Raw genomic sequence first — 26,870 nt, 5'->3', positions numbered from 1 at the left:
TTCCTCTTTACAAAGTAGAAGAGAATACACATAAAAGGATGAGTAATGGGAGAAGAATAAAAGGAGAGAGAGAGGAAGAGAAGGAAAGGGAGGAATGGACAAAGGTATGGAAGAGGAACAGGTTGAGGAAGCAGAGGAAGGACAGGGGAAAACAATTACAGGATTGTAATGAAAAAGATGCTGCTGCTGCTGATGATGATTATGATGATGTTGATGATGACAATGATGATGTTCATGATGATGACGACGATGATGATGATGGTGATGATGATTTTGAAGATGGAGATGATGAAGATGCTGATGATGATAAGGATGATGATGTTGATGGTGATGATGATCAAGTTGATGATGGTGAAGATGTTGATGATCAAGTTGATGATGATGATGTTTTTGATGAAGATGATGACAATTATGGGGACGATGATGATGGTGGTGATGATGATGTTGGTGCTAGTAATGATGTTGATGATGAAGATGACATTGATGGTGATGATGCTGATGATTATGATGATAATGAAAACATGACAGGAAAGAGTAGAAGTATAGGGAGAGAAGCCAAAGTTCAACAAAGATGAGAGGTAGGAATGGAGATGAGGAGGAAGAAAAGGAAGCAGAGGAAGAGTAGGGAGTAAAAGTGGATGAAACTAAGAGGGGAAAGAGAAATTGGAGAGAGAGAAGTGAAAAAAAAAACAATATTCCCAGATGCAAGGACTGCATACCTTGACATAGGCCTCAATGACAGAGATACATATCTCATCTCTAGTTGACAGTCCTAAAGATCGCAAGGTTAAAGCTAGATGAGCCATGAAACGGACCAGATGATGAGAAGGACGAGGGTTAATCTCTCTTAACCATTCACTCATTTCTTCAAGGAGGGCTGGAATAAAAACAATTAACAATTGTCGATTGTGAGACAGAAACAAGAAATATCACATAAAGTGATTCATACGGCTATTACCATGGCAACTGAGTTTCCATCACCCCCTTTCCTCCTCACTTTTCCCTCCCCTGCCCAACCAAATGAAACATCTTGAGACAGTTGAACAAAAATAATATTTAGCAGAGCTCAGTATTGTTGACAGTGGCAAAATCATTGTCCTTGTCTTCATCAACATCACCACCATCTTCATCACCATCTTCAACAAAATCATCATCATCATCTCCACCAGCATCTTCATCATCATCATCATCATCATCATCATCTCTGCACCAATATATTTTTTACGAACAAAACAATTTCAAGTTTAAAATTTGTAGGGAAAATGTCACCAATGGGCTAAGGCTCGCAGAAGTAACATTTTTCAATGTTACCCCGAGGTGTACGTGCCTGCCTAGCTATACCATCCAACAATGATTCGTACAGTTCCTTTAGGCAAAATATAATGTAAAAATATATTTACAAATAGCAATAAATACTCACTGTCAATATCACCCAGTATGATGTACTTCTGAATAAGGTGAAGCTTCTCCTTGGCCTGAGATTCCACTTTCTAGAAAATTTCAGAAAATACAAGAAAAACAAATTAGAAAGCATACTTATATTTGCAACCAAGTACATAAACAGTTCTATGACATTTGCTCTCGTAACAATTGCTCCATTCTAAATTACACACTAATAAAAATGTCCCCCTTCAGCCCTGGATTAAACACTATACGCTATTCTAAAACTATCATAAAACCCTATTGCAACCCTAACCCTACAACTGTTGTGTCACTGAACATACATGCATATTTATATTCAAGTATTTTCAAAACACTCATGTCTAACATTTGAAAGTTAATAATCATGATATACACAGACAATCATAAATACATAAACAGAGAAATTACTTACTTGATTTGGATGTGCATGAAGTTCTTGGAAAATCTTGGGCGGTGTGAGGCTGCAACAATACAATTAAAGATGAATCAATTTACATGCAAATATGCTACTTACAATAAAGTCAAATCATTGGTTTTATTGTTATATCTGACTGTATCACCACCATTTTTTCACTTCTGAGGTAGGAGTGTATGGTTCACCAAACAGTTCTCAGAAATGTTGAATTTGATAGAATAAAAAGAACTACAGTGAGAAATGAAAGAGAGGGGTTTTTTTAAATAGAAAACATAAGATTACGAAATAAGCTATGAACCCCAGACCCCTTGTCCAATTTCTTATAAACTTGGTTACTGGTACCCGGGCGCATCGTGGTCTAGTGGTTCAGACTCTCACCTTTCAAACAGAGGGTCGTGGGTTTGAATCCTAACCATGGCGTGTTTTCCTTCAGCAAGAAATTTATCCGCACTGTGCTGCACTCGACCCAGGTGAGGTGAATGGGTACCCCCGGTAGGATTAATTCCTTGCATGCACTGAGCGCCGGTGATGGTAGCTCGAGCTAAAGCCAGGGTAATAATAGCAGCGCTTTGTATCCTCAGACAAAAAGCACTTTATAAATACAGCTATTATTATTATTACCCCAAAATACATGAGACTTCAAAAATCACTTAAAAACGAAGAGACAAGATGGCATGTCTCAATGTAAGGTGACTGTGGCAACTGTAAACATCATGCAGGGGGGGTTCAATACTCAATGTATTTTTTACTTACTCTTTTGTATAATAGCCCTGAGGCAGAGGTTGAAGTGCCCTGTCTGATCTCAGTTGGTCCCGGATCTCTCTCTCCACTTCCTGGTCGACTAGAACCTTGAAGTACGCCCAAAGACAGTCCTCCCAAAGGTTACAAGCTGGTAGCAGCTGAAAGTGAGTGGGAATGGTATTAAAAAGACTTTTTTCATTTTATCTATTAAAACTAAAGGAATGTAGTTCCGGAAAAAATTATATCATGACTAAAGTCTTGCAAATATAAGTTAATTGTCACCATATCATCTGGAAAATTATTATCACAAATGTTACTCTTTCAAATAACGAAATCTAAGCAAAAAGGTGATCACACTGAAGATTGCCCACAAAGTTAAGCACATGTTGCATCGTTACAACTGACATTTATCTTCAATATACTAGCCCGCAAAATAGAAGCAAATAATTCAAGGTAGACGAAAAGATGGCAATGCAACAGTTGCAGTAAAATAACATTTAAGGCATTTAATTTGAATTTTTTTCTTGCTTTTGTTATCATTGTATGTACATAAATGTTGCTTTATTCTTCCACAAACCAACCAAATAATACATATCCATTTTAATGGACTGTAACCTCAAGTTTTCAAACATCATACAAACATCAATCAGTTCAGTATACAAATTTTGCTGACACTTTGAAAGTTTCCTGCTGCAAATTTTTTATTCCAACTCCCATCTGACACAAATGTCAGTAATTCTTCACTCTGCTAGGTGACATTGGGGGAGGGGGGGGGGTGGGGGGTAATGACAAAATAGATCATACCCTGGAAATACCTGAAATTCTAGGATGTAACATCTAATGTTTTCAACTACCATCTGTGATGTCTCGCTATTCAAGGGGAGGGGGTGCAGGGGGGGTGACACAATAGATCACATGCCTTGACCCGGAACTTAAACAATATGCAAGTGCCATCTGCAGAGACATTACAAAGTGAGCCATCATACCTCTCTCAGGTTTCCACTAAGGACGGCATAGATGGCCCTCTCATACAGGTGGAACCTCTCATCCTCCGCCATTCTCCAGCACACATTCTTCCAGATGTCCCGGTATGTGTTGCCTTCTATTGGGGCAAGTTCACCAGAGTTTTCAACTGAAAGAAAAGGCCATTTGGGAATTTTTTTATTTCCAATTCTACCTGGTGGAAATAAAGGATATTGGGGTGCCCATAAAATAGAATACACAGTTATTTTTTGTAATTTCTTAGAGAGTGATACAGCATAATGGCAACATAATGGCATATGTATAGCCTAACCCTTCAAAACACATTAGTGTGCAGAAGCAAGTAAGATGTTTCTGATGCCGTTGGTGACAATAATGATGATAATGATGGTGAAGGTGAGGATGATGGGGATGATGAAGATGATGATAACGACAATGAAACAGGTGGTGATTATAGTAGTGGTAACAGTGATGATGAGAGGGTGAGCTGATGATGGTGAAATTAATCATAGCAACTGTAATGATAATCAAGTTTATCATCATGGTGATCATGTTGCATACTTGCCAACATTTGAAATCTAAAAAGAGGGACAAATTTGGCCGGGGGTCCAGCGGGCCGCTTAGGCTCCCGACTTGGTTCAGGGGCAGCGCCCCAAATGGGGTCTCAAGGGGGCGTTGCCCCCTTGAAGCTGAAAGAAAAATAGCACTATGGAGGGCCATTAGATGCTTAAAATGATACCAGAATCACATAATATATATATTAATAGACAATCTACACACATGCCCCAGTTCTGTAGTTCAGTATCCATGATCTTGAAAATATTCTCCCCTGTTGATCTGTCAGAGCACTGTTGCAGTGACAACAGTTCACATGCTACCTGACCAATATTATCGTCATAAGTTTTCAGGAGTATTGGGTACAGTTTCACGGCTCCTTGATCGGTACTGCCATCTGTAGCGATACTGTAAGGCTGATGCTTGACTTTACTGACCAAAGCTTTCGCATCGCTGTCCGCTAGGGTACAAAGGATGTTACTTGTTTTTGTCCGAGCAGCACTGCAACCCTTAGTATTTTTTGAGTCGGGAAACAAATCACCAGCATGGTCAGAAACATCAATTGCAATGTTATGTTCCACCAAAAAATCAGTAAATCTTACCTCGGCTCCAATGACAGAGGTATCCTCTTTGGGCATAAAGGAAGATATTTTGGACATGCGAGTCGCATCCAGATTCGACTTTTCATTGTCGATGTGTTTTTTCTTCTTGGCGTGGTATCATTAACTCCTCCACTTGAGATTTTATGTCCTACCGGCAACACATGCAAAATGCAAATTCAACGCCTTTCGTGCTTGGCTTTATGAAATGAAATCGTTGTTTGTACTCCCCTTGAAATTTCTGCAACCGTTTTCCACTCATTTTGATCAAATCCTCTCTAGTTTTGCGAAATAATCCCGTTAAATCCACGATCGTCACAGGCCGTGCACAGCTCAGCAAGCGTTAATACATGTCCCACATATAGAGATCGGTGCTGTGCATACATGCGTTGTGCACAAGTACATGGGCACTCCGCATCGCATGCAAACGAACCACGTTTTCGTGGTCTAGTCAGTCGCATGTGTACCGGTCACACAGCGGAAAATCGACTTGGGAGAGCGATCGAAACTTGACATACCGTACACATGACCGTACATGTACCATCGGTCAGTTTTGTTGGTGGGACTGAACATTACGTGTATCGATAGCTCAAACCCGGAAGTCATAGACAATACTGTACATTTCGTAATATTGAACACGCGCAAACACTTTTTTCTCTTGTTTTCTTTATTGATTTTTTTTTTGTCTAGGCTCAAAAATCGGAACATTCTGATTTTTCTGCTCTAAAAAATTTAAAAAACGGGACAATTCCGATAAAAACGGGACAGTTGGCAAGTATGATGTTGATGATGATAATCATAATGGAAATGGAAATCATCATGATGAAAATAATGAATAATATCTTTCTGCCTACACCATCGAAATTCAGCAAACCCACAAACCTGAGTTCATATTGCGATCATGATATAACCTCCACCCCTCTAGTGACGCCGCCCTCCAAGCTTGACCAGATTCTTTGCACAGCCTTTGGGCCTCCTCCAACCTTCCAGCCCGGATGTTGGCAAAGACATTGAGTAGCAGCTTGATCTCATCTTCCTTGTCAAGGTCAGCCAATGGTTTGTTCTCTCGGACAGGGGCATCAGGGTCAAGTGAGGTCACCATCGACTCTCTCGTTGCCGATCCGGAGACTGCCCTCTGCTGCAATTCATGGAGGGTATTTTCCCTGCAAAATAGACGTAACTCATAATAAGATAACAAGTGGAAAGTCTCTGGCAATTTTGCATGCATAATATGCAGATATAGCACAGGTGTTGAATTTCTAACAGTGAAATATCAAACATCTTCTATTAAAAAAAAAATAAATTTACTCTTTGAATGGATGCCGTGTTGATTAACTCAATAATGCCCCTCACATAGTCTTTGTAATTTTCGGTACCCCTCTTACTTTTCCCCATTGTGTCATAACACAGAAAAGTGGATTGCCCTAAAAATATTGAATTTTAAGGTGATGAATTTGATCTAATTTTCATTTGAAAACACATACATTTGAAACATAAACTTGACATATAGTTATGTATATGTATAGTTATGTATATGAAGCGTTGTGGCCCAGTGGATTAGTCTCCGGACTCTGAAACAGAGGGTCGTGGGTTCGAATCCCAACCATGGCGTAATTTCCTTCAGCAAGAAATTGATCCACAATGCTGCACTCAACCCAGGTGAGGTAAATGGGTACCTGGCAGGAATTTATTCCTTGAAACGCAGCATGCGTAACAGCTGCACTGCTAAAGCCAGGATAATTATGCTGCATATACTGTAGAGCGCTTAGAGACTTCTGACAAAGTAAGTATTAAGCGCTATATAAGCAAGTATAATTATTATATGTATATGTTATATACATGTACAAGCTTCAAGGAATAAACAATTACAAAATGATTACCATTTACTTTTGAAAGTACAAAAAAATATTGATTTTTATCCAAGTTTTTTCGACCTTGAGTCAATGGCCTGCAAATTTACTCATTATTTATTTCATCTCACACATCCATAATTAATGTGAAAAACTTAATAGTTTATAAAAATCCTTACCAGCACACTGAATGTGAATAGAACTGTACTTTGTTGTATGAGAATGCAGACTGATCTGCTGCTATGCTTTCCAACCAATCTACCACAATCTGATGCTGTCTGACAATGGCGTCCCTCTCAAACAAAGAGTCTACAATTTCTCTTTCGCTGAGATGCTCAGTCTACGTGCCATTGTGAGAAAAACATAGACATATTAGAATAAGATTAAACAGATAATTCAACAACATATAATCTCAAAGTGATTGTGAAAGTTGGCTAAAAACTAGTTTTATACTAAGAGGAATTGGAATCATAAATTCACAAAATTTACCAAACTGAACAGTAATTCATGCACCGTACACTGAAATAACGTATGGGCCTAGAAGCAAATGCTAAGCCAAAACGTTTTTGTTAAATTTTGAATCTGAGAGCATTTGGCGAGCAATCCTGTGCAGAATTCTTTTTTGAAAAAATCTGAGGTGATAACTTGAAAACAATTTGAAAGCTCACAATGATTAGTTCTTGCAGGGGACAGCCAAAGAAGACATGGAAGAGGCAAGTAGAGGAGGAGAGTAGGAGCGTTGGCTTGAGAATGTAGGATGCACTGAATCAGGCAAGGTGGAGGGGGGGTAAGGTTGATTGCTGCGAGTGTGAGGTGAATCTGACTACCCCCGTTCACAGGGACAAATCCAGGTTTTAAAACTTTGGATTGATGATGAGGACGATAACAATGATCAAAACATGGAAAATTCAAAATCGAATGGGTGAATTATGATATTCCTTACATGGATTCTGTCGAGAGTGATACCGACACCATCTTGGTCTTCGGCTGACATCTGTCGGTCTTGATACAATGAACCAATCAGACGCCACGTAGCTTTCTCCTGGGTCAGGAGACGGAGTACCTGAAGCGTGCGTGAAAAGCTGCAGAAACCGATGAAATACATGCAGATAAATGGGATGAATAACTGCGACTACAACTGCAGCTAGACTCAACAGAACATTTTGCATGCTTCGAAGTACAAAGTTGTAAAAGGTACATGAATAAGTACTAAATCCTGAAGCTAATATTCTTTTCCACATTGAGTGGTATCAATAATTTTCATTGGTGTGAAGGATCAGTTTGTAAGCAACATGGCGCCTTTGATGTCTTGAAGGGAGTATTTTAATAATATCTGATTTAAAAAATTTCCTTCAAAATGGAGAATAATTTCTTGGAACATCTGCATTTCACACTTTTTTTCAAGTCTGACAATATACAGTATGTAGCTTACTAAATTTCAAACAAATTAAACATAGTAAATGGAAGACTTACAGACAAAATCTCTCTCCACAGAGAGTAAATGACTAGTGTAATCTTATATTAATATTGCATTTTTACCATATTTTCTTTACCTTTTCTGACTGGGTAGTGTTTTTGTCATGAGTCTGTCTAGCATAGTGACCTGTTCATGGCAGAGACGCTCATACTCGGACACCAAGGCGAAGACATCGGTCAAGGATTGATGTTTCTTGAAGGCACTTAGAAATTCATCAAACAGCCCTTCAGTTGCTGCAGACATAATACAATACAGACAGGAAAAATGCAAGGATACACAACTGTGATTGAATAAACAAACCCCAAAGATGGATAGCTATGCAAAAAACAGATTTTTTTTGAAATCACTACAAACAAACCTAGTGCTCTGATGGTGGATAAATAAACTTTAAAAAGCTCATGCAGAAAATATTATAATCAAAAGAAGCAGCAATAGTTAGACCTTATTGAAAGTGAAAAATTGAATTGACAAATTTGTGGGTTCAAGTCCCAGCCATGGTGTAATTTCCTTCTGCATTCAACCCAAGTGTTGTGAATGAGTACCCAATAGGAAGAAATTCCTTGAATGCTTTGAGCGCCTAAGCAGCCCAGCTAAAGCCTATAATAGCATATTATACCTATATCATTATAATGATACATCAATTGAAAGCTGATAAACTCCAAAATACAACTAAATCAGTTTTATGCATTTTCAGTTTACAAGCTGGGTATTTCTTTTAGAAATTTTCAAACTCACAAACATCAAAGATGGGTACTATTGTGCTATTAACTGGCCAGGATTCTCTGACACCATTTAATGTGGATGCAGCTGTGATTACATACCTTTGTATGAAGAAAAGTCACATTATCTTCTTGATTTCCCAGTTCACAAATTCAAATATTTATATATTGCAAAGAGAAAGGTCTTTGGAATTATTTAGTGCTCAAATTAATGTTAACCCACAGGTTTACACCACATTTTTGTGATTTTTCTTCTTTTGCTTTTCCTCGTATTAGTCTAGCCAGGTCAGGTAAATAAAAACTTAAATCAGATATGGCTGAAAAGCTGAGCCACACTAGCAGCAAATAGAACTTGGTCTAAAAATAAGTTCCACAGCTTAACCCTAAAAAGACTGGGGGGGGGGCCTTTTAGGCCCCCCCTGTACATAAATCGCGATAACTTTTTTGCGCATGAAGCGTTCGCGCCGCCATTTCATGACTTTTTTCTCTTGAGTTTTGCGCAAATTTTGGTACCAAATTTGTATACCCCCATGCCGCGGTTGCGGAGTTACGTAACATTTTCGTATCACATGTCACGTAAGAAATTGAAATTTGTATTCGTTTGTGTGTAAAGTGTATGGTATTTGAATGAATGTTATACACATTGTTTTCTAACTACATTTTTATTTGTTTCTTTCTATATCATGTCACTTGTGAATTCAAGTAGCAGTTCTAGGATATGAAAATAATGAAAAACATTGCATAAAAAATAAAGAAATACATAAGAAATGCAAAATAAAGAAATACATAAGAAATTAAAATCAAAGAAAAACATAAGAAAAGTAGTGCAAAATACCAGAATCGCTTGCACAACTATATTTAGTAATTAATTACCGGTATTTGCATAAGCACATCTAATAATTCAAGTATGAAAAAACACAATTCCATGATAAACAACCTCTTCTTACAGCTGAAAACCTTGAAACAGGAATTTATGGACCGCAATAAGTACCAAAATATGAAAAATTCATTTTTTGATGAAAATTTGCATATTCACATAATTCATTATGAATATAATTTGCATAAATTATGTGATATCTCTTATGCTTTGTTTTCACCAGCTAGTGTACATGTAACACATCACTTGTTTATCTTCAAAGATTGCTTTGGCTCATTGCAAGAGAGTGTAATGCAATAAAACATGCCAAATGTTGTATTTCTCTACATAACGCATGCAGAGTACTTATTTGCATATTTAGTCATTACTAATTTGCATAAGCATATCTAATATTTCAAGCACGAAATAACACAATTCCATGATAAACAACCTCTTCTTACAGCTGAAAACCTTGAAACAGGACTTTATGGACCGCAATAGGTACCAAAGTATGAAAAATTCAATTTTTTGATAAAAATTTGCATTTTCGCATAAGTAATTATGCATATATTAAAAAATACAATGAATATCAGTATTGTTACAATGTTTTCTTTTAGAGGACATGACAAAGGATGTGTGTGCCAAATTTGGTTGCGATCGGACGACCAACGGCCGAGATCTTAGGGGGGGGGGCCCAAAAGGCCCCCCCAGTTTTTCTAGTCTCCAAAATAGCCCAGTCTTTTTAGGGTTAAGTTTCATCAATATCTGCAGAAAATACTCTTAATCTTATTTTTCTGTGGTCATTGCCCTTAATTATCAATTGGAAAAGGATAAAATAATCAATCTTGTCTATATCCAAATGTATGTGATCTCAATCCAACCGCAAAGGATGACATTATATAAGTCGGTTCGATGAGAAGTGCAATGAAGCCCATTATCGAAAATCAGATTAAGCAAAATACCTTGCTGGTAAGCAGTGATAATGCATGAAACTGTATTCTGATTCTTCACAATTTCAGAATAAGCAAAATACGTTGCTAGTAATAATGCACGAAACTGTATTCTGATTCTTCACAAGTCTTTAATAATATATAGTTGTTTTGGCTTTCGATATGGTCTTTAAAGAATTATTGGTTTCAATTGAAAGTTCAAAGTTACTGTTATAAGCTAATCAAATTCTGCAATCTGATTGGTGATTAGATGAAAACTATCATTCATTTGATGCATTTACAATTGATAACAAGCTAATTATGAGTAACATGTATCATTTTTCAGCTGGGGATTTTTTTTTCCAACTACATTGAGAGTTTTGAGCTAGGCAATCACAAATGATTACAGAGTTGGTATATTCTTGTATCTCAAAATTAAAAAAATTTGAGAGCAGCTCTACAAAGGCTGTTGTTTAGAACTAGAACAATAGTGGCAAAACAGTCTGCCAAGTCCCAAAGATAACGCTTTTTAGGTAAAAGAAGGTTGCCACTTGTCATAACTCTAAAATGGCGCTTTTGAATAGCTGTCCTATTGTTCTTTTTATACATATGTTTTGAGATCTAATGAGGTTTTCATATCCCAGTGACAAATGTGATAGAATCATTGTTCTCACCTAGTTGACCTGGATCTTCTTGCAATAGGAGATTCGCTCTTGTCATATCCATGGTCATTCCCGTTTGATCCATCACTGAGTCATTATACTGTGGACTGGACAGGATGGAGGTTTGCAGGTTGCGTGTCGGCTCACCCATGGAAACGGAAAGCTATTACATTAGAATGATATTATTAGAATACAGTATTGGTAACAGGTGGAGCAGATTCCAAGACATATGCTCCACTGCCATAGTATTTTGAAAGAAAAGTGTAACTGAAATACACCGTATAAACTTGTGGTCTGTAGCAATTTCATAAAGCAACAAAATTTAAAGACACTTTTGCATTGTCATTTAGCATTCATATAAAAAAGATTGGCTCACTAAAACGGTCTTTTAGGTGTATCGTACCTTAGCTGAAGGTGTGAGAAAGGATCTCGCAGGTGTGAATCCAACCGTATCTGAAACATCAAACTCTGAGGTCATGGGTGGTTTCTGAGGAGTATCTGGGGAAAAAGTTGGAAGGGGAAGTAAACACAATTTCGTTAATTTTCATAATTCTCAATATAACCACTAAATAATATTAATTATGAAATTTGACAATAACTATCATCAGCCAGCAATAACTTCCAGTAAAGATGAAGCCGTAGTATATTGTAACCTACCTTTGTATTATTTGCTACAAACTTGATAGGATTTAGTCACAACCCATAGCGGCCACCGACCGATTAGTAGCCTGCTAGGGCGCTGCTGGAGTGTAGGCATCGCCCAACCATTTTGTAGAAGTCAAGCGGGCTGTAAAATGACTTATCGGTAGCCGAGCAGTGCCATGTTGATTACCCATTACTCAAGGCAAAATCTGGGTCAAATTTGGGACTTTTATGTTTGATGCCCGAGCAGTGTTTGGCTGACAACCTACAAATTCCCAGGTCTTCCACTGTCCGCCACCCAATTTCGAAGTAATCGCCTGGCCAACCTTGAATTCACCATGAGAGCGACCGATCTCTGAGTGACCAGCAATGTAAATCACAAAGTATCAGAATGAAAGTGTGTCAATCATCTAAAAAAAAAAAAAAAAAAAACTGAGGAAACTTCATGACAATAAAAGTAAATAAGATTTAACTCTATTTTCTTCGCAGCGATATATACATTGATAGCGACACCAACATCATAATATTGACTGTATATTCAGGACTTACATGTTCTTCTTTTCATCTCACTCCCAGGAGTTCTTGCTGATTGGTTGAATGGATAGATACCTGGTGCAGGAGTCCCCTGTATCCCAGTGGCTTGCTCCAACATTCCCATAGCTGAGACACACAGTCAAGGATAGACACAGTGCACTGAGACAACACTGAATGGCCAACAGCGCCAAAGTGTCACATCATTAATATTCTCTTAATGCATACCAGCATTTAAATCATAACATTTTGGTAGAGAATGATGAAAGAGCCAATCACAAATCATACATTAATTCGTTTATGGTGGTTAAAGTGATTGGTTAACATTGGTTTGACTTTTAAAAAATCTAAGCTAGAAGGTCACACTTGTCACCTGTGTCTGTGATATGTTCCGAAAATGAAGCCCAGAAAAATTGCATTAAAAAATGATTATTTAGTGCTTCAAAAATTGAAATATAAATATAACACCATCTTAATTTCATCCCATACACTTATGTGTACTATTTAGGTGTCTATAAGACGCCTATTTACAAAATGGGGGTTTGCCTTGTAGTTTTAGCTTTTCATTCTCAATAATGGTTGTTTTCAGGGTTTTTTAGTTCTAATACATGCACTTGTACACATGTTTCATCTTGGTTTGAGATTTTTTTAAATCGGCTGCTCACAAAGTTAAACAATACCTTTAAATAAATAGCAAACTGAACACTTCATAGGCCCCACTGATGAATTCCATGGATGGGGCCCAGTAGCTCTTCATACGGTCATATCCCAAATTATACAAATTCATTGTGGTAACATGAATTGCTTGTTTGCTACGAAAACAATCTCATACAATTTGCACAAGAAGAATGTTACACGTATGCCAACATCTACATTGCTCTACTTACAGTACATGTACATCACCATAAACAAATGGTAATTTTCACTAAGAACTATTATCAGCTTCTGAAATCCTTGTATCTGATAGGCTCAGAGCAAATTTGTCAGTGAAATCACTGAAAGAATGCTTCATGAAACACTCCCCTTATGCATGTGATTCTGGTGGAAAACTTTCTCCATGAAAGGATACATTTTCTGATGCGATCGTTCTGTAATACATTGCTCCTTAGTTCTTCTCTTGGTTCTATTGATCTGTCAAGAATGCTGAATGAGAGATCACCATGTCTATGAGAAAAGAAATATACAGACAATGTCAATATCGGAGATGCGACTTGGGGCCTATTGCAGAAATAGTTGCAATCAAACATAACTAAATTTTCAACGAATCGTAACCAAACACTTAGAACTTGCATATGATTTTTTTTAGTTGTGGTTGAATGCAAGTCTTTCAGCAATAGGGTCCTAGACAAATGTGGGTGGTATTAATGCCACAGTCACTCAAACCTAAAAACTCCAAACTTTTGTGACATGCCGTTCTAAAAAAAAATGGTGTAGCTGTGATCAGTCTGGAGTTGGTTTTGTTGGTCTAACTTAAACTGTGCAGTAGCATGAGGGACTTTTAATTTTTTTTAAGTCCATGCTAGGTACCCATTCACTTCACCTGGTTTGAGTGCCGCATGATGTGGATCAATTTCTTGCTGAAGAATATCATGCCATGGCTGGGATTCAAACCAATGACCCTCTGTATCAGAGTCAGAAGACAAATCTGCTCAGCCACAATGCTTCAGTGGGCCAAAATCAGAAACTTAAAGAAATTCTCTTGGACGTTTGTGTCTTTATGTAAGTTGGACAATCGGAAACTACACTATATGGTTTCTGATCAGTATTGATTTTGCTACTGCAATGTGCAACAAGATAGGATCATTAAAAGTTAAAGCCATTTGTTGAGGGAAGCAGATGGACCCTGTAACAATTTGAGGGGAAAGTGACCAGGGTCCCGTAACACAAAGGTTAGCAATTGATCGTACGCTTGATTTTATGATTAATTGTACAATGCAGTCAACGGAATTGATCGCAGAAAAATGTTCTACCACCATCGCTAAGTTTTGGGTTACGGGACCCAGGTAAACATACCTTGCTTGGCGTCTGTCATCTCTTCTCTGATCAATAGACCGGTTCATCGTTTGAGGATCAAAGGAGGTGTCAGGACGCTGAGAATACTGAAATTTAAATGAAATGCATTGCTCTGTGAATAAAGATGGAGGAAGGCAGTCTGTACTGAAGCCTAGGCTATTTTTTAATGAAAAGAGGCTAAAAAAAAATGTTTGGCATTATCGTGAATAAGTCACCAGTGTCAAATTTCCACTGGGGTTGGTTTTTTACCTGATATTCGTAGTCTCCAAATGAAGCCACAAATCATCATATCACAGAGCTAGAGCTGACTCAGCTGAGTCACATGTACTCTGTGTCAATCATGGCTTAGATTAGAATGTTTTTACGTCGATATCACTCCGCCCTTTTTCATACTTTTCTAGCTTGAATATTTCAAGTACGCAGTGTGCATATTTTACATTTCTACTTGTAAATTTCAGGATACGCATAGATGCGTATTCCGAAATTTACAAATAGAAATGTGCTATTAAGCCAGTAGGCTATAGTTCAGTATCAATCCATTCGGCTTCTATGTAATATTCTTCAAATTTGTCACAACAAATGTACAGCTGGTGACAATTATATGGAGAACAGTACATAGGAAACGGATTGACTGAGGCTATAGTAGATAGCCTACTGTCTTTAATTGTTAAACTTTGAATTTGTCACCAGCTATAGGATTTCAGAGATTTAATGTACAGCAGGTGACAAATTAGAAGAACAGTACATAGGATCTTGGATGATAAATTCTGATGTGTAATAAATATATCTGGATTGTGTTTATTGGATAGCTAACTGTCTGAAAGTGGCAGATTGGTCTTGAAGTGGAGGGAAAAGAGGGTGTGTGTGTGTGTATTTGAGTTTTGTCAGACGTGTATCAATCAGATATGATTATTTACGTCTGGGACCGACCTTTAACGTCACCATCCGAAAGACGTGACCAGGGCTCGAACCTCGAACCTCTGCATCAATTTGTAACTACCCCACAGCTTGGATTACAGGCGCACGCCACAACGCCCAGGGGTTGATGAATGTAATGTTAATTACTATTAATTCATTTTTTTAAAGTGGTGACAAGTAACATGACAAATTAATAGAATCTAAGAATATTGATTCAGTTATTGGATAGCTCACTGTGGCAGAGTGGTCTGAAAGTGGAGGGAAAAGAGGGGTTGATGGAATAAAAGATTGCTGTTCATTGATTTGAAAAAAAGTGGTGACAAATAAGGCAACCAGCATAGAAAAAGAATCAACAAAGTGAAAAATCGAGGGTCATGATCGAACGTCAATCCATTAACTCCCAAACCAATATCACTCGCAACTGAAGAAAAGGTGACGATGGCTTGGTCTACAAGGAAAAGGGATCCAGCTCTACTGGATATTCAGCATTTACGAAATCTCTTTTCATTCCATCTTTTACTCTCCCAGAGCAACAGTTTTCTTTATAAGTGGCTTCAAGATAAGAGATTGATTGCAAGTCAGTCAAATCTATTGTGATACTTAAAAACTTGTCAACTGTGATAAGAGGAAAGGAGGAAGGATATGGCACTGTAGGGGAAGTGTGGCATGGCAACATGAGCGGAACTTTTCTGTTCATAAGCATTCATTCTTCAAAGGAGTCCATTTTGATGTCAGTTAAATTTTCATCTTTTTGAGGGAATGAAAGCTTGGAACCCTCCTTCATAGATGTGCAGTAGAGTCGGGAATGGACTAAAAAAAAATCGGCAGTGGATTGGACAAACTTCTTCCGTGTAAGTGATCTCTACTACGAAAATACAGAAGTACTTCGAGGGATTGACGAGAGCCTTTTTGGACGGCATACAAAGTATCACCGCGATGATCCGAGAGGATTGAAAATATGGATCTTCGGAATGGTGGAGGAGGGGAGTAACCGGCTCATCAAATCCCTAGTAAAAAAGTACCATACAGTACCATAGTATACTATTGTACGGTATGGTACTTTTTTACAAGGGATACCCTGCACTCGATCATCGTCACCGTCGCCAAACCCAACTACCACCAAGCGCCTGGCATCGGCGGCATCATCATCTCAGTCGTCACCTTCCCGCTACTGCTCGTAGAGAAATAGTAAGAAAGCGAAGGAAAACAAGAAGACAAAGACAACTTCCAAGGAATCATTTGAAACTTTAAAGCACCCAGCAGCGCTCATTCCTGTGGGAAAGAAGGGCAAAGAGAAGAAAGAGAAATCAGAAAATCCATACAGGATGTCCAACTTTGTTGCCTTGGAATGGTCGGATGACAGTGATTTCAATAACCTTATAATATAATATAATATTCTTTCTATACTTTGTTTCGATATTGGATTTTTGCATCAAATTTATGTGTTTACATTTGGCATAAGACTGATCCAGAGTATTCAATTTATTTAACCAAGGCAAAGATAACCATCTTCTTATTTTGGTAAGTAAAATTCTTAATTTACAATGTTATATGACTTTGTTCAGTATACAAAAAATTGGCAATTGAATTTGAGGATAAATCAAATATTCAAATAGTTTTTCCTATACATGTGTTTAATTATTTATTCTATGAATTTCAATTCATCTAAAAAGTAAGACATTTTATGCAATTTTGCTTGTAGAAGCCAAACTTTTACTTATACTTTGTGCTAGAAGTCAAATATGATATCATATTTATATTAAATTTTTAAGTACTAAGGATATAGTTTCTATTTCCATTTTTCTGTTACGATTTGGTGACAAGATAAACGTCTAAAAGCATCATATCAGGACTAATTTGGAATTTATTTCACAAAGGCCCAAGGGGAGGTTTCTATTTCATGTATCTCTGGTTCGACCTCATCTGGAATATGGGAACATTTTATGGCACGTGAGATTCAAAATGGATGCAGACAAAGTAGAGAAGGTGCAAAGGAGAGCTACTAGCATGATTCCTGGTCTCCAGAGCTTATCCTATGAACTACGTCTAGAGAGACTAAACCTTCACTCACTGTTTTACAGAAGACGAAGAGGAGATATGATTACTGTGTATAAACTGTTAAATGGAAAGTTTGGAATCTCGAGTGACACATTTTTCACACCAGCAATCCATTCAGCAACTAGAGGTCACAAGTTCAAGCTCTTCACAGGACGATCTCGGTTGGAACTAAGGAGCAAATTTTTTAGTTAGAGTAATTTCTTACTGGAACAAACTGCCTACATAAGTAGTGGAGGCAAAATCAGTGGAAATGTTTAAACATCTGTTGGATAAATTTTGGTGGGGGGAAAGATTTAAAACCTCCATTTCTCAACGCACGTAAAGTTTCACAAGTTTAAACTGTTTAGACCGTCAATTACTAGAAGTAAAGATCGGAAAATCTACAGAAGTCTTTCATTTCCGTACCTGATGTGATGATGATGTGATATTTCTGGTTAGTGAATTTCTAATTTTCTAAAAAGATAAAACATTGTGAAGTCATGATTAAACAAAGCACTAAATAAATCAAAATATCATCTGTAATTATTTTGTGCAATATTTATGGTTTATGATATAGTTTCTAGGATATAATTTCTCTTTCCATCTCTTTTTTAAGGATCTGACAAAGATAAACGTCTCAAGCATCAATTGTTAACATAGTTTATGATATAGTTTCTATTTCTGTCTCTTATTTCATTTTATAGGATTTGATGACAAGATAAACGTCAGACTCATACTCTTCATACTCCTATTTACTGCTGCAATGAAGCGATGTTTGCCGTCTAGACTACTTAAAGTAGAAATATATTGAAAATCGTAAAACTGGAGAATCATATATCACAATAAAGGAGAAAATAAGGAGAACACGATGGTGTACATCATTTATCATGGAGACGGATGAAACTCAGTTAATTGATAGTTTAAAGTTCTCTCTCTGAATGCTTCAAACACGCAGAATTACGTCCGCGAAATTGGGGATTTTTTTATGACGTCACTGTCTGTACGAGAGGCGTGATTGGCTCTCCCACGTGAAGCTCCACTTGCATGCAAAACCTATTGCAAGGGTACATTTTCTCCACATTGTCACTGAATACTTCGATCCCGAAATGATCGAAAGAAAACCCAGAATTTTATCTAGATTTGGATTTTCAAATTGATGATTTTGAGATGAAGAGAATGATGATGAAGTGAAACAACACAGTGACGTAGTTGGAGGTAAATTGGGGGAATTACGCCGATGATGATGATGAAAATTCAACTTGCAACACAATCACAAGTAAAGTCATGTACATACCGATTCGCTACCAATTCATGCTGCTGGAAGTGCTAGCTACACCGCGCGGGCCAAATTGAATTCATGCTGAACATGAATAACCACATCCAGACAGTCTATCATAAGAAGGAAAATGATATAACTGTACTTACAAACAAGTGAATAATCCGAACCTGAAGGCAAATCAACTCAACGAATAGTACCAGACGATATGGCATATGCACTGACGATAAACTTCATCCGGCTGGATAGATTGTCACTCGTTCTGTTAGATGTAACTTTTATCTCATTAATTTGACAAAATTACGAAACTCGGGGAATTATTATTCTATATAAAAATATAGTAACATCTCATCATTTTTTTAATTACGATAAAACCTGTTTTGAAGGAAAACGTTGAGGTAAATTAGATGTAAAAGATCATCCCATCATTATGTGATCGTAAACAAACCATCACAACAACACATTGCCGTATTGTTTGCTCGCCTTGGCTGAGACTGAGAGAATAGATCTATGCACGTTTTGCACAGCTCTCAATCAGCAAGGAAGGAATACGTGCATGTTTGCGATGGTTTGTTTGCAATGACATACAAGCTACGCGCGCATGTTGGGGGGGGGGGATTTAAAAGTAATTTTAGTTTATCTCAACGTTTCCTTCAACAGAGGTTTTATCGTAATACAAAAAATAATAAGAGATGTTACTATATTTTATATATATAAATAATTCCCCGAGTTTCGTAATTTTGTCAAATTAATGAGTTACAAATTACATCTAACAGAACGAGTGACAATCTATCCCAGCCACATGAAGTTTATCGTCGGTGCATATCGTCTGCTGCTATTCGTTGAGTTGATTTGCTTTCAGGTTAATTCGGATTATTCACTTGTATGTAAGTACAGTTATATCATTATTTTCCTTCTTATGATAGACTCTCTCTGGATGTGGTTATTCATTTTCATGGATTTAATTTGGCCCGCGCGGTGTACGTATAGCTACCACTTGTAGCAGCAGCTGGATGAGTTGGTAGCGAATCGGCATGTACATGACTTTACTTGTGATCGTCAGGCAAGTTGAATTTTCATCATAATCATCGGCATTGTTCCCCCATTATTTACCTCCAACTACCTCACTGTGTTGTTCACTTCATCATCATTCCCTTCATCTTTAAAATCATCAATTTGAAAATCCAAATCTAGATAAAATTCTGGGTTTTCTTTCATTTCGTGATAGAAGTATTCAGTGACAGTGTGGAGAAAACGTACCCACGCAACAGGTTTTGCATGCAAGTGGAGCTTCACGTGGGAGAGCCAATCACGCCTCTCGTACAGACAGTGACGTCATTAAATTCCAGTCAATTCAGAGACCGATGCGAGGCATATTTCGGAGGGGCATTTTAGCGTTTTTAATCGGCGATTTTCACCTTTTTGTATTATTTTCGGTATTTTTGAATGACCCACTGATGATCCCCACATCATTACCTTTCCATTGATATATAATAAGACCACATTCATAATCAATATATTTCTCCTTTAAAAATCCAGGGCCAAAGTAAACCGTAACGCTGTTGTTCTGTGTACTGAGCTGAGTTATAGTATAGCTATAGGCTAGTAATACATACTAACCTCATACTAGTGTGAATGGGCAATAGGTCCTAACTAACGTAACATCTAACGTCGTTAGGGTAGGCCACTGTGCTGGCCGCAATTCGCAAATAGGCCTAGGCTAGAATAGAGTAGCCTACCGGTAGTAACATTCACAACAACAGTATTCAGTAACACACATAAAAATGAGTAGGTGGGGCAACGCAATGACTGTCGGGTAGGCCTACCCAAATGTAAATATCAAGAAATTCATGTAAAGCAAATGTTCCACATTGATGAAACGAACCTTCCAAATATCTGCCATTGTGGTATCACCTGGCTCAACAAAAGAACCGGAAACACGGTCTGGAGGACGAACAGCTGATTCTTTCTTTCGCACATTTTTCTTTCCCGCCGCGAGTGTTGCCATTTTACTCGAACATCGTGCGCTCGACGTCCGTCCGCGCGCGCGCGCGTGCTAATCACTGATAGATCAGTGGTGCTAATGGGTGCTAGTCATATAGAGTTAAATACGTATAATGGTGCTAGTGCGAGCAACTATATCGGAAGTTCACCTCCACCTAATTGTAAAAATAATAAAAAATCATAATTATATCGATCTAGTTGGAGGTTAATCCATCAAAAATAAGAAAAGTCATTACAATTTAAAGTTTTTGATTTGTGACGTCTCATAAACCAGCACTATCTTCTCTGCGAAGTTTAGTATTTATTTTCAGCCGTGACATTCCATTGTTTTTTTTTAAATAGGTCTAGACAAAAGCTGTTCTTACATTACATTTTATTTCACTCACCTAACTACGGGGGGGGGGGGGGGGGCTGCCTGGCAAAAAGGGAGATAGGAAGAGAAACGTAGCGGGGGAAGAAGCTTAGAAATTATTGTAAAATTATCATTGTGTTATACTACTATAGGCCTATAAAATATATTTTTTTTTTTCACGAAGCATAATTTGCTTAATACAGAGTCTTTTATGTTCATCATTCCTGGTGCTCGCCATTGCTCAATATACACTAAATAGATTTCCTCGCACTTAGAGTTATTGTTGTTTTATTTAGTGACATATGCTTCTTTTTCATGATTACTTAAAGTGATTGCCCGAGGTCTGAATATCTATTAGGCCAGTATACCTGGCAGTTGAGTGCGATCGCACCCCACTGACTCAAATTTTTTGCTGGTTTCCCCCCCTATACCGTGACCCAAGGGACGCCACTGGAACAAAAATTATTAATAGATTTTTCAATAAATAATTATTGCTAGTGAAAAGTGCTAACCTGGACATTCTGTGCACTCTTTGTAAGTCATGAAATGGATCGATATCTACCTAAATAACACGAGCGCAGAGCAAAACTCGTGATGTGCGTCCTTCTATACCACCGCGCTCCGTGTGCAAGTGATAAATTATTTCTAAAATCTTTCCTTTGCATCATTGAGTCATTTCCACGTTATTGGAAGCTTATAATATTGTGGTCTGTGCCTCAATAATTCACATCATAATGTCTATTTGTTATAATCACGGTTCCATTTTTTCATTCTTTTTTTCTTTTGATGAAGTTTCGTTAGTGATAATTACCCTGATTTACTGTAAGCGACTGAAAACAACTTCAGGCTTTCAGTCTCTCCTATATTAAAGTACACAAACCTTGAAAGAAGCTTTTGGGCATCATTCAGAATTATTTTCTCGCTCACCTTGCTCCCTCTCATATTAACTGGTTCAACTCATATATTAGAAATCGTTCTCAGAGTGTAGTAATTGATTGTGTGTCATCTGCACCAGTTTCGTTGTCAGATGGCGTACCTCAGGGTTCTGTAATGGGACCGCTGTGTTATGTAATGTATACTGCTTCTCTAGAATACATTATTGAGGAGCAAGGTATGAGCAGAATTGTATATGCAGATGATACCCAGTTATAATATGATGTTCTCAGATAAGGACCGTAGTTCAATTATCCCTAGGATAGAGTCCTGTTTAGATGAAATTATGAAATGGTCAATTATGAATGGTTTGAAGTTGAATTCTGAGAAAACTGAAATCTTGCACATAACATCGCGTCACAGAAACTCAGATAATGTCTCAACTCTAAATGTTGCTGGTTCTATTATTCAGCCAGTCTCCAAGGCACGGGATCTAGGGGTAATTGTCGAGAATGAATCAGGAATGAAGTCCCATGTTAACAATATTTGTAGGGCTGCTGCAATTGGGTTACACAAAATTGGGAAAATGAGAAAATATCTTGATAGGAGAACAACAGAAAAATTAGTACATGCCTTCATCTTAAGTCACTTAGATAATAATAATAGTTTACTATTCGGAATACCGGAATCGCTTCTCGATAAATTACAACATATCCAAAATTCTGCTGCAAGACTTATAACTCGAAAAGGAAAATTTGAACACATCTCCCCTATCTTATCTGACCTTCATTGGCTACCCATTCGATCAAGGATCAAATATAAACTTCTCATATTAACATTCAAATGTATTCATGGTATTGCCCCTGCTTATCTTCAAGAACTTGTCCAGATTCATAAACCTAAGCGTAATCTCCGTTCTGGCTCACAAATTCTTCTCTCTGAAATTACTGTCAAGACCAAATCATATGGGGATCGGGCTTTCCAGAAAGCTGCACCAGCACAATGGAATTCTCTTCCATCGACATTAAGAAATATTACCCAGCTTGAGAAATTCAAAGTTCAATTAAAACCCCACCTTTTTCAGAATGTTTGATTTAGTCACACGCGCATAGAGACCTGTAGGTGTTATGCGTATTTAAGAAATGTACTATTATTATTTTTATTATTAACTATGAACATATAATCACAATAAAACCATCATAAAAAATTCTTTATAGGTCTTTACCCAAAAAATGTCATCACCTAAAGTGATAGATTGACTTATGGTAGTATTATGTGGTAACGTACTCGTTTTACCCTCGTACAGCTCTTGATGTGTGCCCCTGAAATTTGAATATTATGGTAAGAGATGAAGCCCCCCCCCCCTCCTCCTCGGACCGTATTTACGTAACCATGGTAACTGCATCATGCAATTAAATCATTCATTTTTAAGCATATATGTACTACGAAAAAGCTTATAGCTTAAAATGTAAAAAAAGTTAATTCTTCAAAATGTCACAAATATTTATTATTCATATTTTGATGAACGACTATTAGACAGTGTAATTTAGAATGATACCGAATCTAGTTATTTTCTTTTAAATGTTGGTGATTAGATTGTCATGGGAATACATTTTTACATTAAATAAATAATTAAAAGTGATTTAAAATGTATAAAATTGATTTGAAAAATATAATGTATACAGCCCTCTGAGATCGAGAGCCCTCCCAGACTCTGGTCTGACATCTTAAATCAAACTTCTAAAATCTTTGATAGATTTTCCTCGGGGATGACCACGAAAAACATCATAATCAGATGGTCATTTTTACGTTTTTGTACACGGTTTTGGAAAAGGTGCGGGGGCATAAGCTCCCGCAGCCCCCCCCCCCCCGCTTGATCTGCGGCCCTAGTAACCCTATTAGGACTGGGGGAGGGGCATTATCCCCCTGAACGCTTCGCGCGATTATTCCGGGAGCAAAAATATAGCGCTGTAAAACATCACGGTTTCTTTAAAGTCTCGCGCAACTTTTGAGACCAAATTCGCGACTCCATGTGACTTTTTACAAGATCATGCCGAAAATGGCTCCTTTTTTTTTTTTTACTTTTTACTTTCACAAAGTCTATGCTGGGAGGTGATATTATTAAAAGGGTGTTCATATTTCATTCTAATTGGTCTGCTTAATTAATATGGGGTTTACTTGTTAAATGGTCTGTAAAGATTTTCATTAAAAAACAATAAAAACAAAAGATGAAAAATAGAAATACATAAGAAATTATAAAAGCAAGGAAATACATAAGGAATATTGTTAATTATGCAAATTATTTTTTCACAAAAAACATTGCATATTTTATTCATCATAAATAAAAATATACTGGCTTTGTATAGTGTATGTGGTAAAGAATGCCAATTTTCGGCGCGATCGCACGAATTGTGGCTGAGATTAGAAGGGGAGGGGCATCATGCCCCCCCCCCTCAGTCCTCAATACCTCTACGGACCTCTACAATAGCCCAGTAATTTTAGGTCTAAAGCATTGCTGAATACTATATTTCTTCGATTATGGTTCTATCTAATTTTCATAACATAAAAAATAAGTAAAAAGACTTAACAATTACGCGATTTGATATCACTTTATTGGAATCACAATAAAGGAAAGAATTACATAACATGATACAGATTAAGATATAAGCCTAGGGAGCCGTTTCATAAAGCTGTTCGTAAGTTAAGGGCGACTTTAAGAACGACTGGTGAACCTTTCTTATGTGCTAAACCATCGCCAATTCAATGTACAATTAACCACAAGAAAGGATCATCAGTCCTTCTTAACGTCGCTCTAAACTTACGAACAGCTTTATGAAACACCCACTATAACTCAGTACTGTTAATGCAGGGCAGTAGAAGCAACAGGTAAATGACATATCATTATCCATAACTGACCAGCACTGTCTCTCATTGACTGTTTGTAATAAATGACTAGTCTTAAAATAAACATTGACTATTAGTAATGCAGGGGATGAATTATCCTATGTCTTTTTTTTTGTAGAGAAACTAAAGTGTCTTTGAGTGGGCCTGTAGTACAAGACTACACTGTGAGAATGTTGAATTGTGGGTAGTGAACCTGAGCATACATGAGCCCTACCCCAATAAGGTTACTGTTTGCTTTGTTTGCTTGAAATTTATTTCTGCGTTCAACATGTTCAACATAATACAACATAATCAATTATTACATAGATTTTACATATATATACATTTTAGACACACGTATCATTTACAATCTCTTTCTGAATATAAAAAAAAGCATATGAAAAATATTATTTAACTCAATTTCAGAACGCAGGAGACCGTCGTCATGTTACTGGTTAAGTGAGTGTGTGGAATTATGCAATTACATGTAATAAGCCATAGACCCTAAATGTAGTTAAGTTACGGTAAACAGAAAAAGTATATTGTTTTGGATTAAAAGGGTGTTAATGATGGTACAAAAATATTTTCTATTTTTCTTGGCAATATATCATATTATAGTGAAGTTGTAAGTATCATAACACTAACTTACGGGGGGGGGGGGTTCAGCCTCGGCTTTTTTTTACTGTGCCGCTCGTTGACTTTTCACCTTTACTCACAAGTCTCGCGCAACTTTTGAGACTAAATTTGTGATGCCCATAGGTACGTGGTTACGATATTACGCAACATTATGCAAGGGAAGTCAGACCAAAATAGCTCAAAAACGTATGTTATCATGTACAAAGTCAACACAAAATCTGTTTAATCTGATTATTGTCACTTTTATTGACAACAGTCATTTAATTTAATGCTATTCATGACTGAAATAATGTCCCCGATGAATTTTGTTGAAATATAAAAAAGATAAAAAACAAGGAAATAGGCCTACATAAGAAATCAATAAAACAATAAAATACATAAGAAATTGCGTTAGGGACCGGATTTGTTTTTCCTTTACCGTTGCCAAAAAAATATTTTCACTGAAAATTAGCTTTCTAGGAGATTTATACAGTGAATTAATTAAAAGCAAAAAGTGTGATATCATGAATAAATTAGCACAATTAAAGAACATTTTTTTTCTTTTCAATTTACATGGGCAACTGCGTAGATCAGGCCTCTGTCATTCTCTAACTTCGTGCAATTTTGTTGTCGCGATCGCGAGATCCGCGGCCGAGATCGGGGGGGGGGGGGCTCTTATTGGGGAATAAAAGACCCCCAGGACTTTAAGCTCGCAAAATAGCCCAGGTAAGTTAGGTTTAACCAAGTATTTCTTCTCAATGATATCATTCGATAATATCAAATTTCAAATATTGGAATATGATACTTCATACGTGATTATGGTAACGTTGCAACCAATAGTAAATTGTAGATGTATTTTGATGAAATGGAATATCACAGTTTCCAAACCGCATTACTCGCTTTGTGAAATTTTGCAGAGTGCGGCCATCAACCGGCAAAGTCACCCGATGTCAAGCAATTATTAAATAAATCAAACTGCTGTTACAGTCCATAACAATAATAATAATAGACAGTTCTTCTATAACGCATTATCACATTATAACGTCTCTATGCGCTTCCAAAGGACTTGGATATTATTACCCCGGATGTAGCTAAACAAGCTTTCAGTCTCCGGTGCCATTTCAAGGAATACATTTCTGCCATGCAGGTACCCATTCACTCAGTGTTTCCACTTTGAAGGAAATTACCCGAATTCCGGGAAATCCAGACGTTTTCCAGGTAATTTCCGGGAAATGAAAAAATTCCAGGAAATTCCGGGAAATCCGAAAATTACAATTAAACAACAATTAAACATAGAAATTATCAATATTCATGATATTCAGGTTATATTCTAATAATGTTTTACAGCCATATGTAGCTCAAAATTTTCCGCTCGCGCTCCGCGCTCGTATTTGTAATTTTGTTCCTTTTTTAAAGAGGGCGTGAACAAAAAACTGCAAAAATCCTTGATTTTGGCCACCTAGGCCGAATGGCTCGGTGTAAAAATGGCAGAGGTAAAAATGGCAGAAGTAAAAATGGCA

The 26,870-nt window shown here is 37.2% G+C and overlaps 1 protein-coding gene across 3 annotated transcripts in view; it reads right to left on the bottom strand.

Moving 5' to 3' along the window:
• The window catches only part of LOC121424875 (nuclear pore complex protein Nup107-like), a 33,001-nt gene extending 12,341 nt beyond the window's left edge, over positions 1 to 20,660 (bottom strand). The window contains exons 1-15 of one of the 3 annotated variants that reach the window (XM_041620717.1): positions 20,509 to 20,660; positions 14,393 to 14,478; positions 13,449 to 13,543; positions 12,398 to 12,508; positions 11,610 to 11,704; positions 11,219 to 11,369; positions 8,117 to 8,273; positions 7,507 to 7,645; positions 6,743 to 6,903; positions 5,596 to 5,876; positions 3,565 to 3,710; positions 2,591 to 2,736; positions 1,835 to 1,883; positions 1,421 to 1,490; positions 720 to 877 (exon numbers count right to left, since the gene is read on the bottom strand). In XM_041620717.1, the coding sequence (XP_041476651.1) occupies positions 720 to 877; positions 1,421 to 1,490; positions 1,835 to 1,883; positions 2,591 to 2,736; positions 3,565 to 3,710; positions 5,596 to 5,876; positions 6,743 to 6,903; positions 7,507 to 7,645; positions 8,117 to 8,273; positions 11,219 to 11,369; positions 11,610 to 11,704; positions 12,398 to 12,508; positions 13,449 to 13,543; positions 14,393 to 14,478; positions 20,509 to 20,631 (1,968 nt within the window). In that variant the 5' untranslated portion in view covers positions 20,632 to 20,660. Of the gene's footprint in view, positions 1 to 719; positions 878 to 1,420; positions 1,491 to 1,834; positions 1,884 to 2,590; positions 2,737 to 3,564; positions 3,711 to 5,595; positions 5,877 to 6,742; positions 6,904 to 7,506; positions 7,646 to 8,116; positions 8,274 to 11,218; positions 11,370 to 11,609; positions 11,705 to 12,397; positions 12,509 to 13,448; positions 13,544 to 14,392; positions 14,479 to 20,243; positions 20,290 to 20,401; positions 20,440 to 20,508 lie in introns of those variants that run through there. The other 2 variants (XM_041620719.1, XM_041620718.1) reach the window with 2 other exon arrangements.
• Between the last annotated feature and the right edge of the window lie 6,210 nt (positions 20,661 to 26,870).

The sequence above is a fragment of the Lytechinus variegatus genome, chromosome 12 (genome assembly GCF_018143015.1).
Source record: "Lytechinus variegatus isolate NC3 chromosome 12, Lvar_3.0, whole genome shotgun sequence".
Classification (NCBI taxonomy): Eukaryota; Metazoa; Echinodermata; class Echinoidea; order Temnopleuroida; family Toxopneustidae; genus Lytechinus; species Lytechinus variegatus.
The sequence above is the reverse complement of the archived record's forward strand: the minus strand, read 5'-3'. Positions and strand labels throughout refer to the sequence as shown.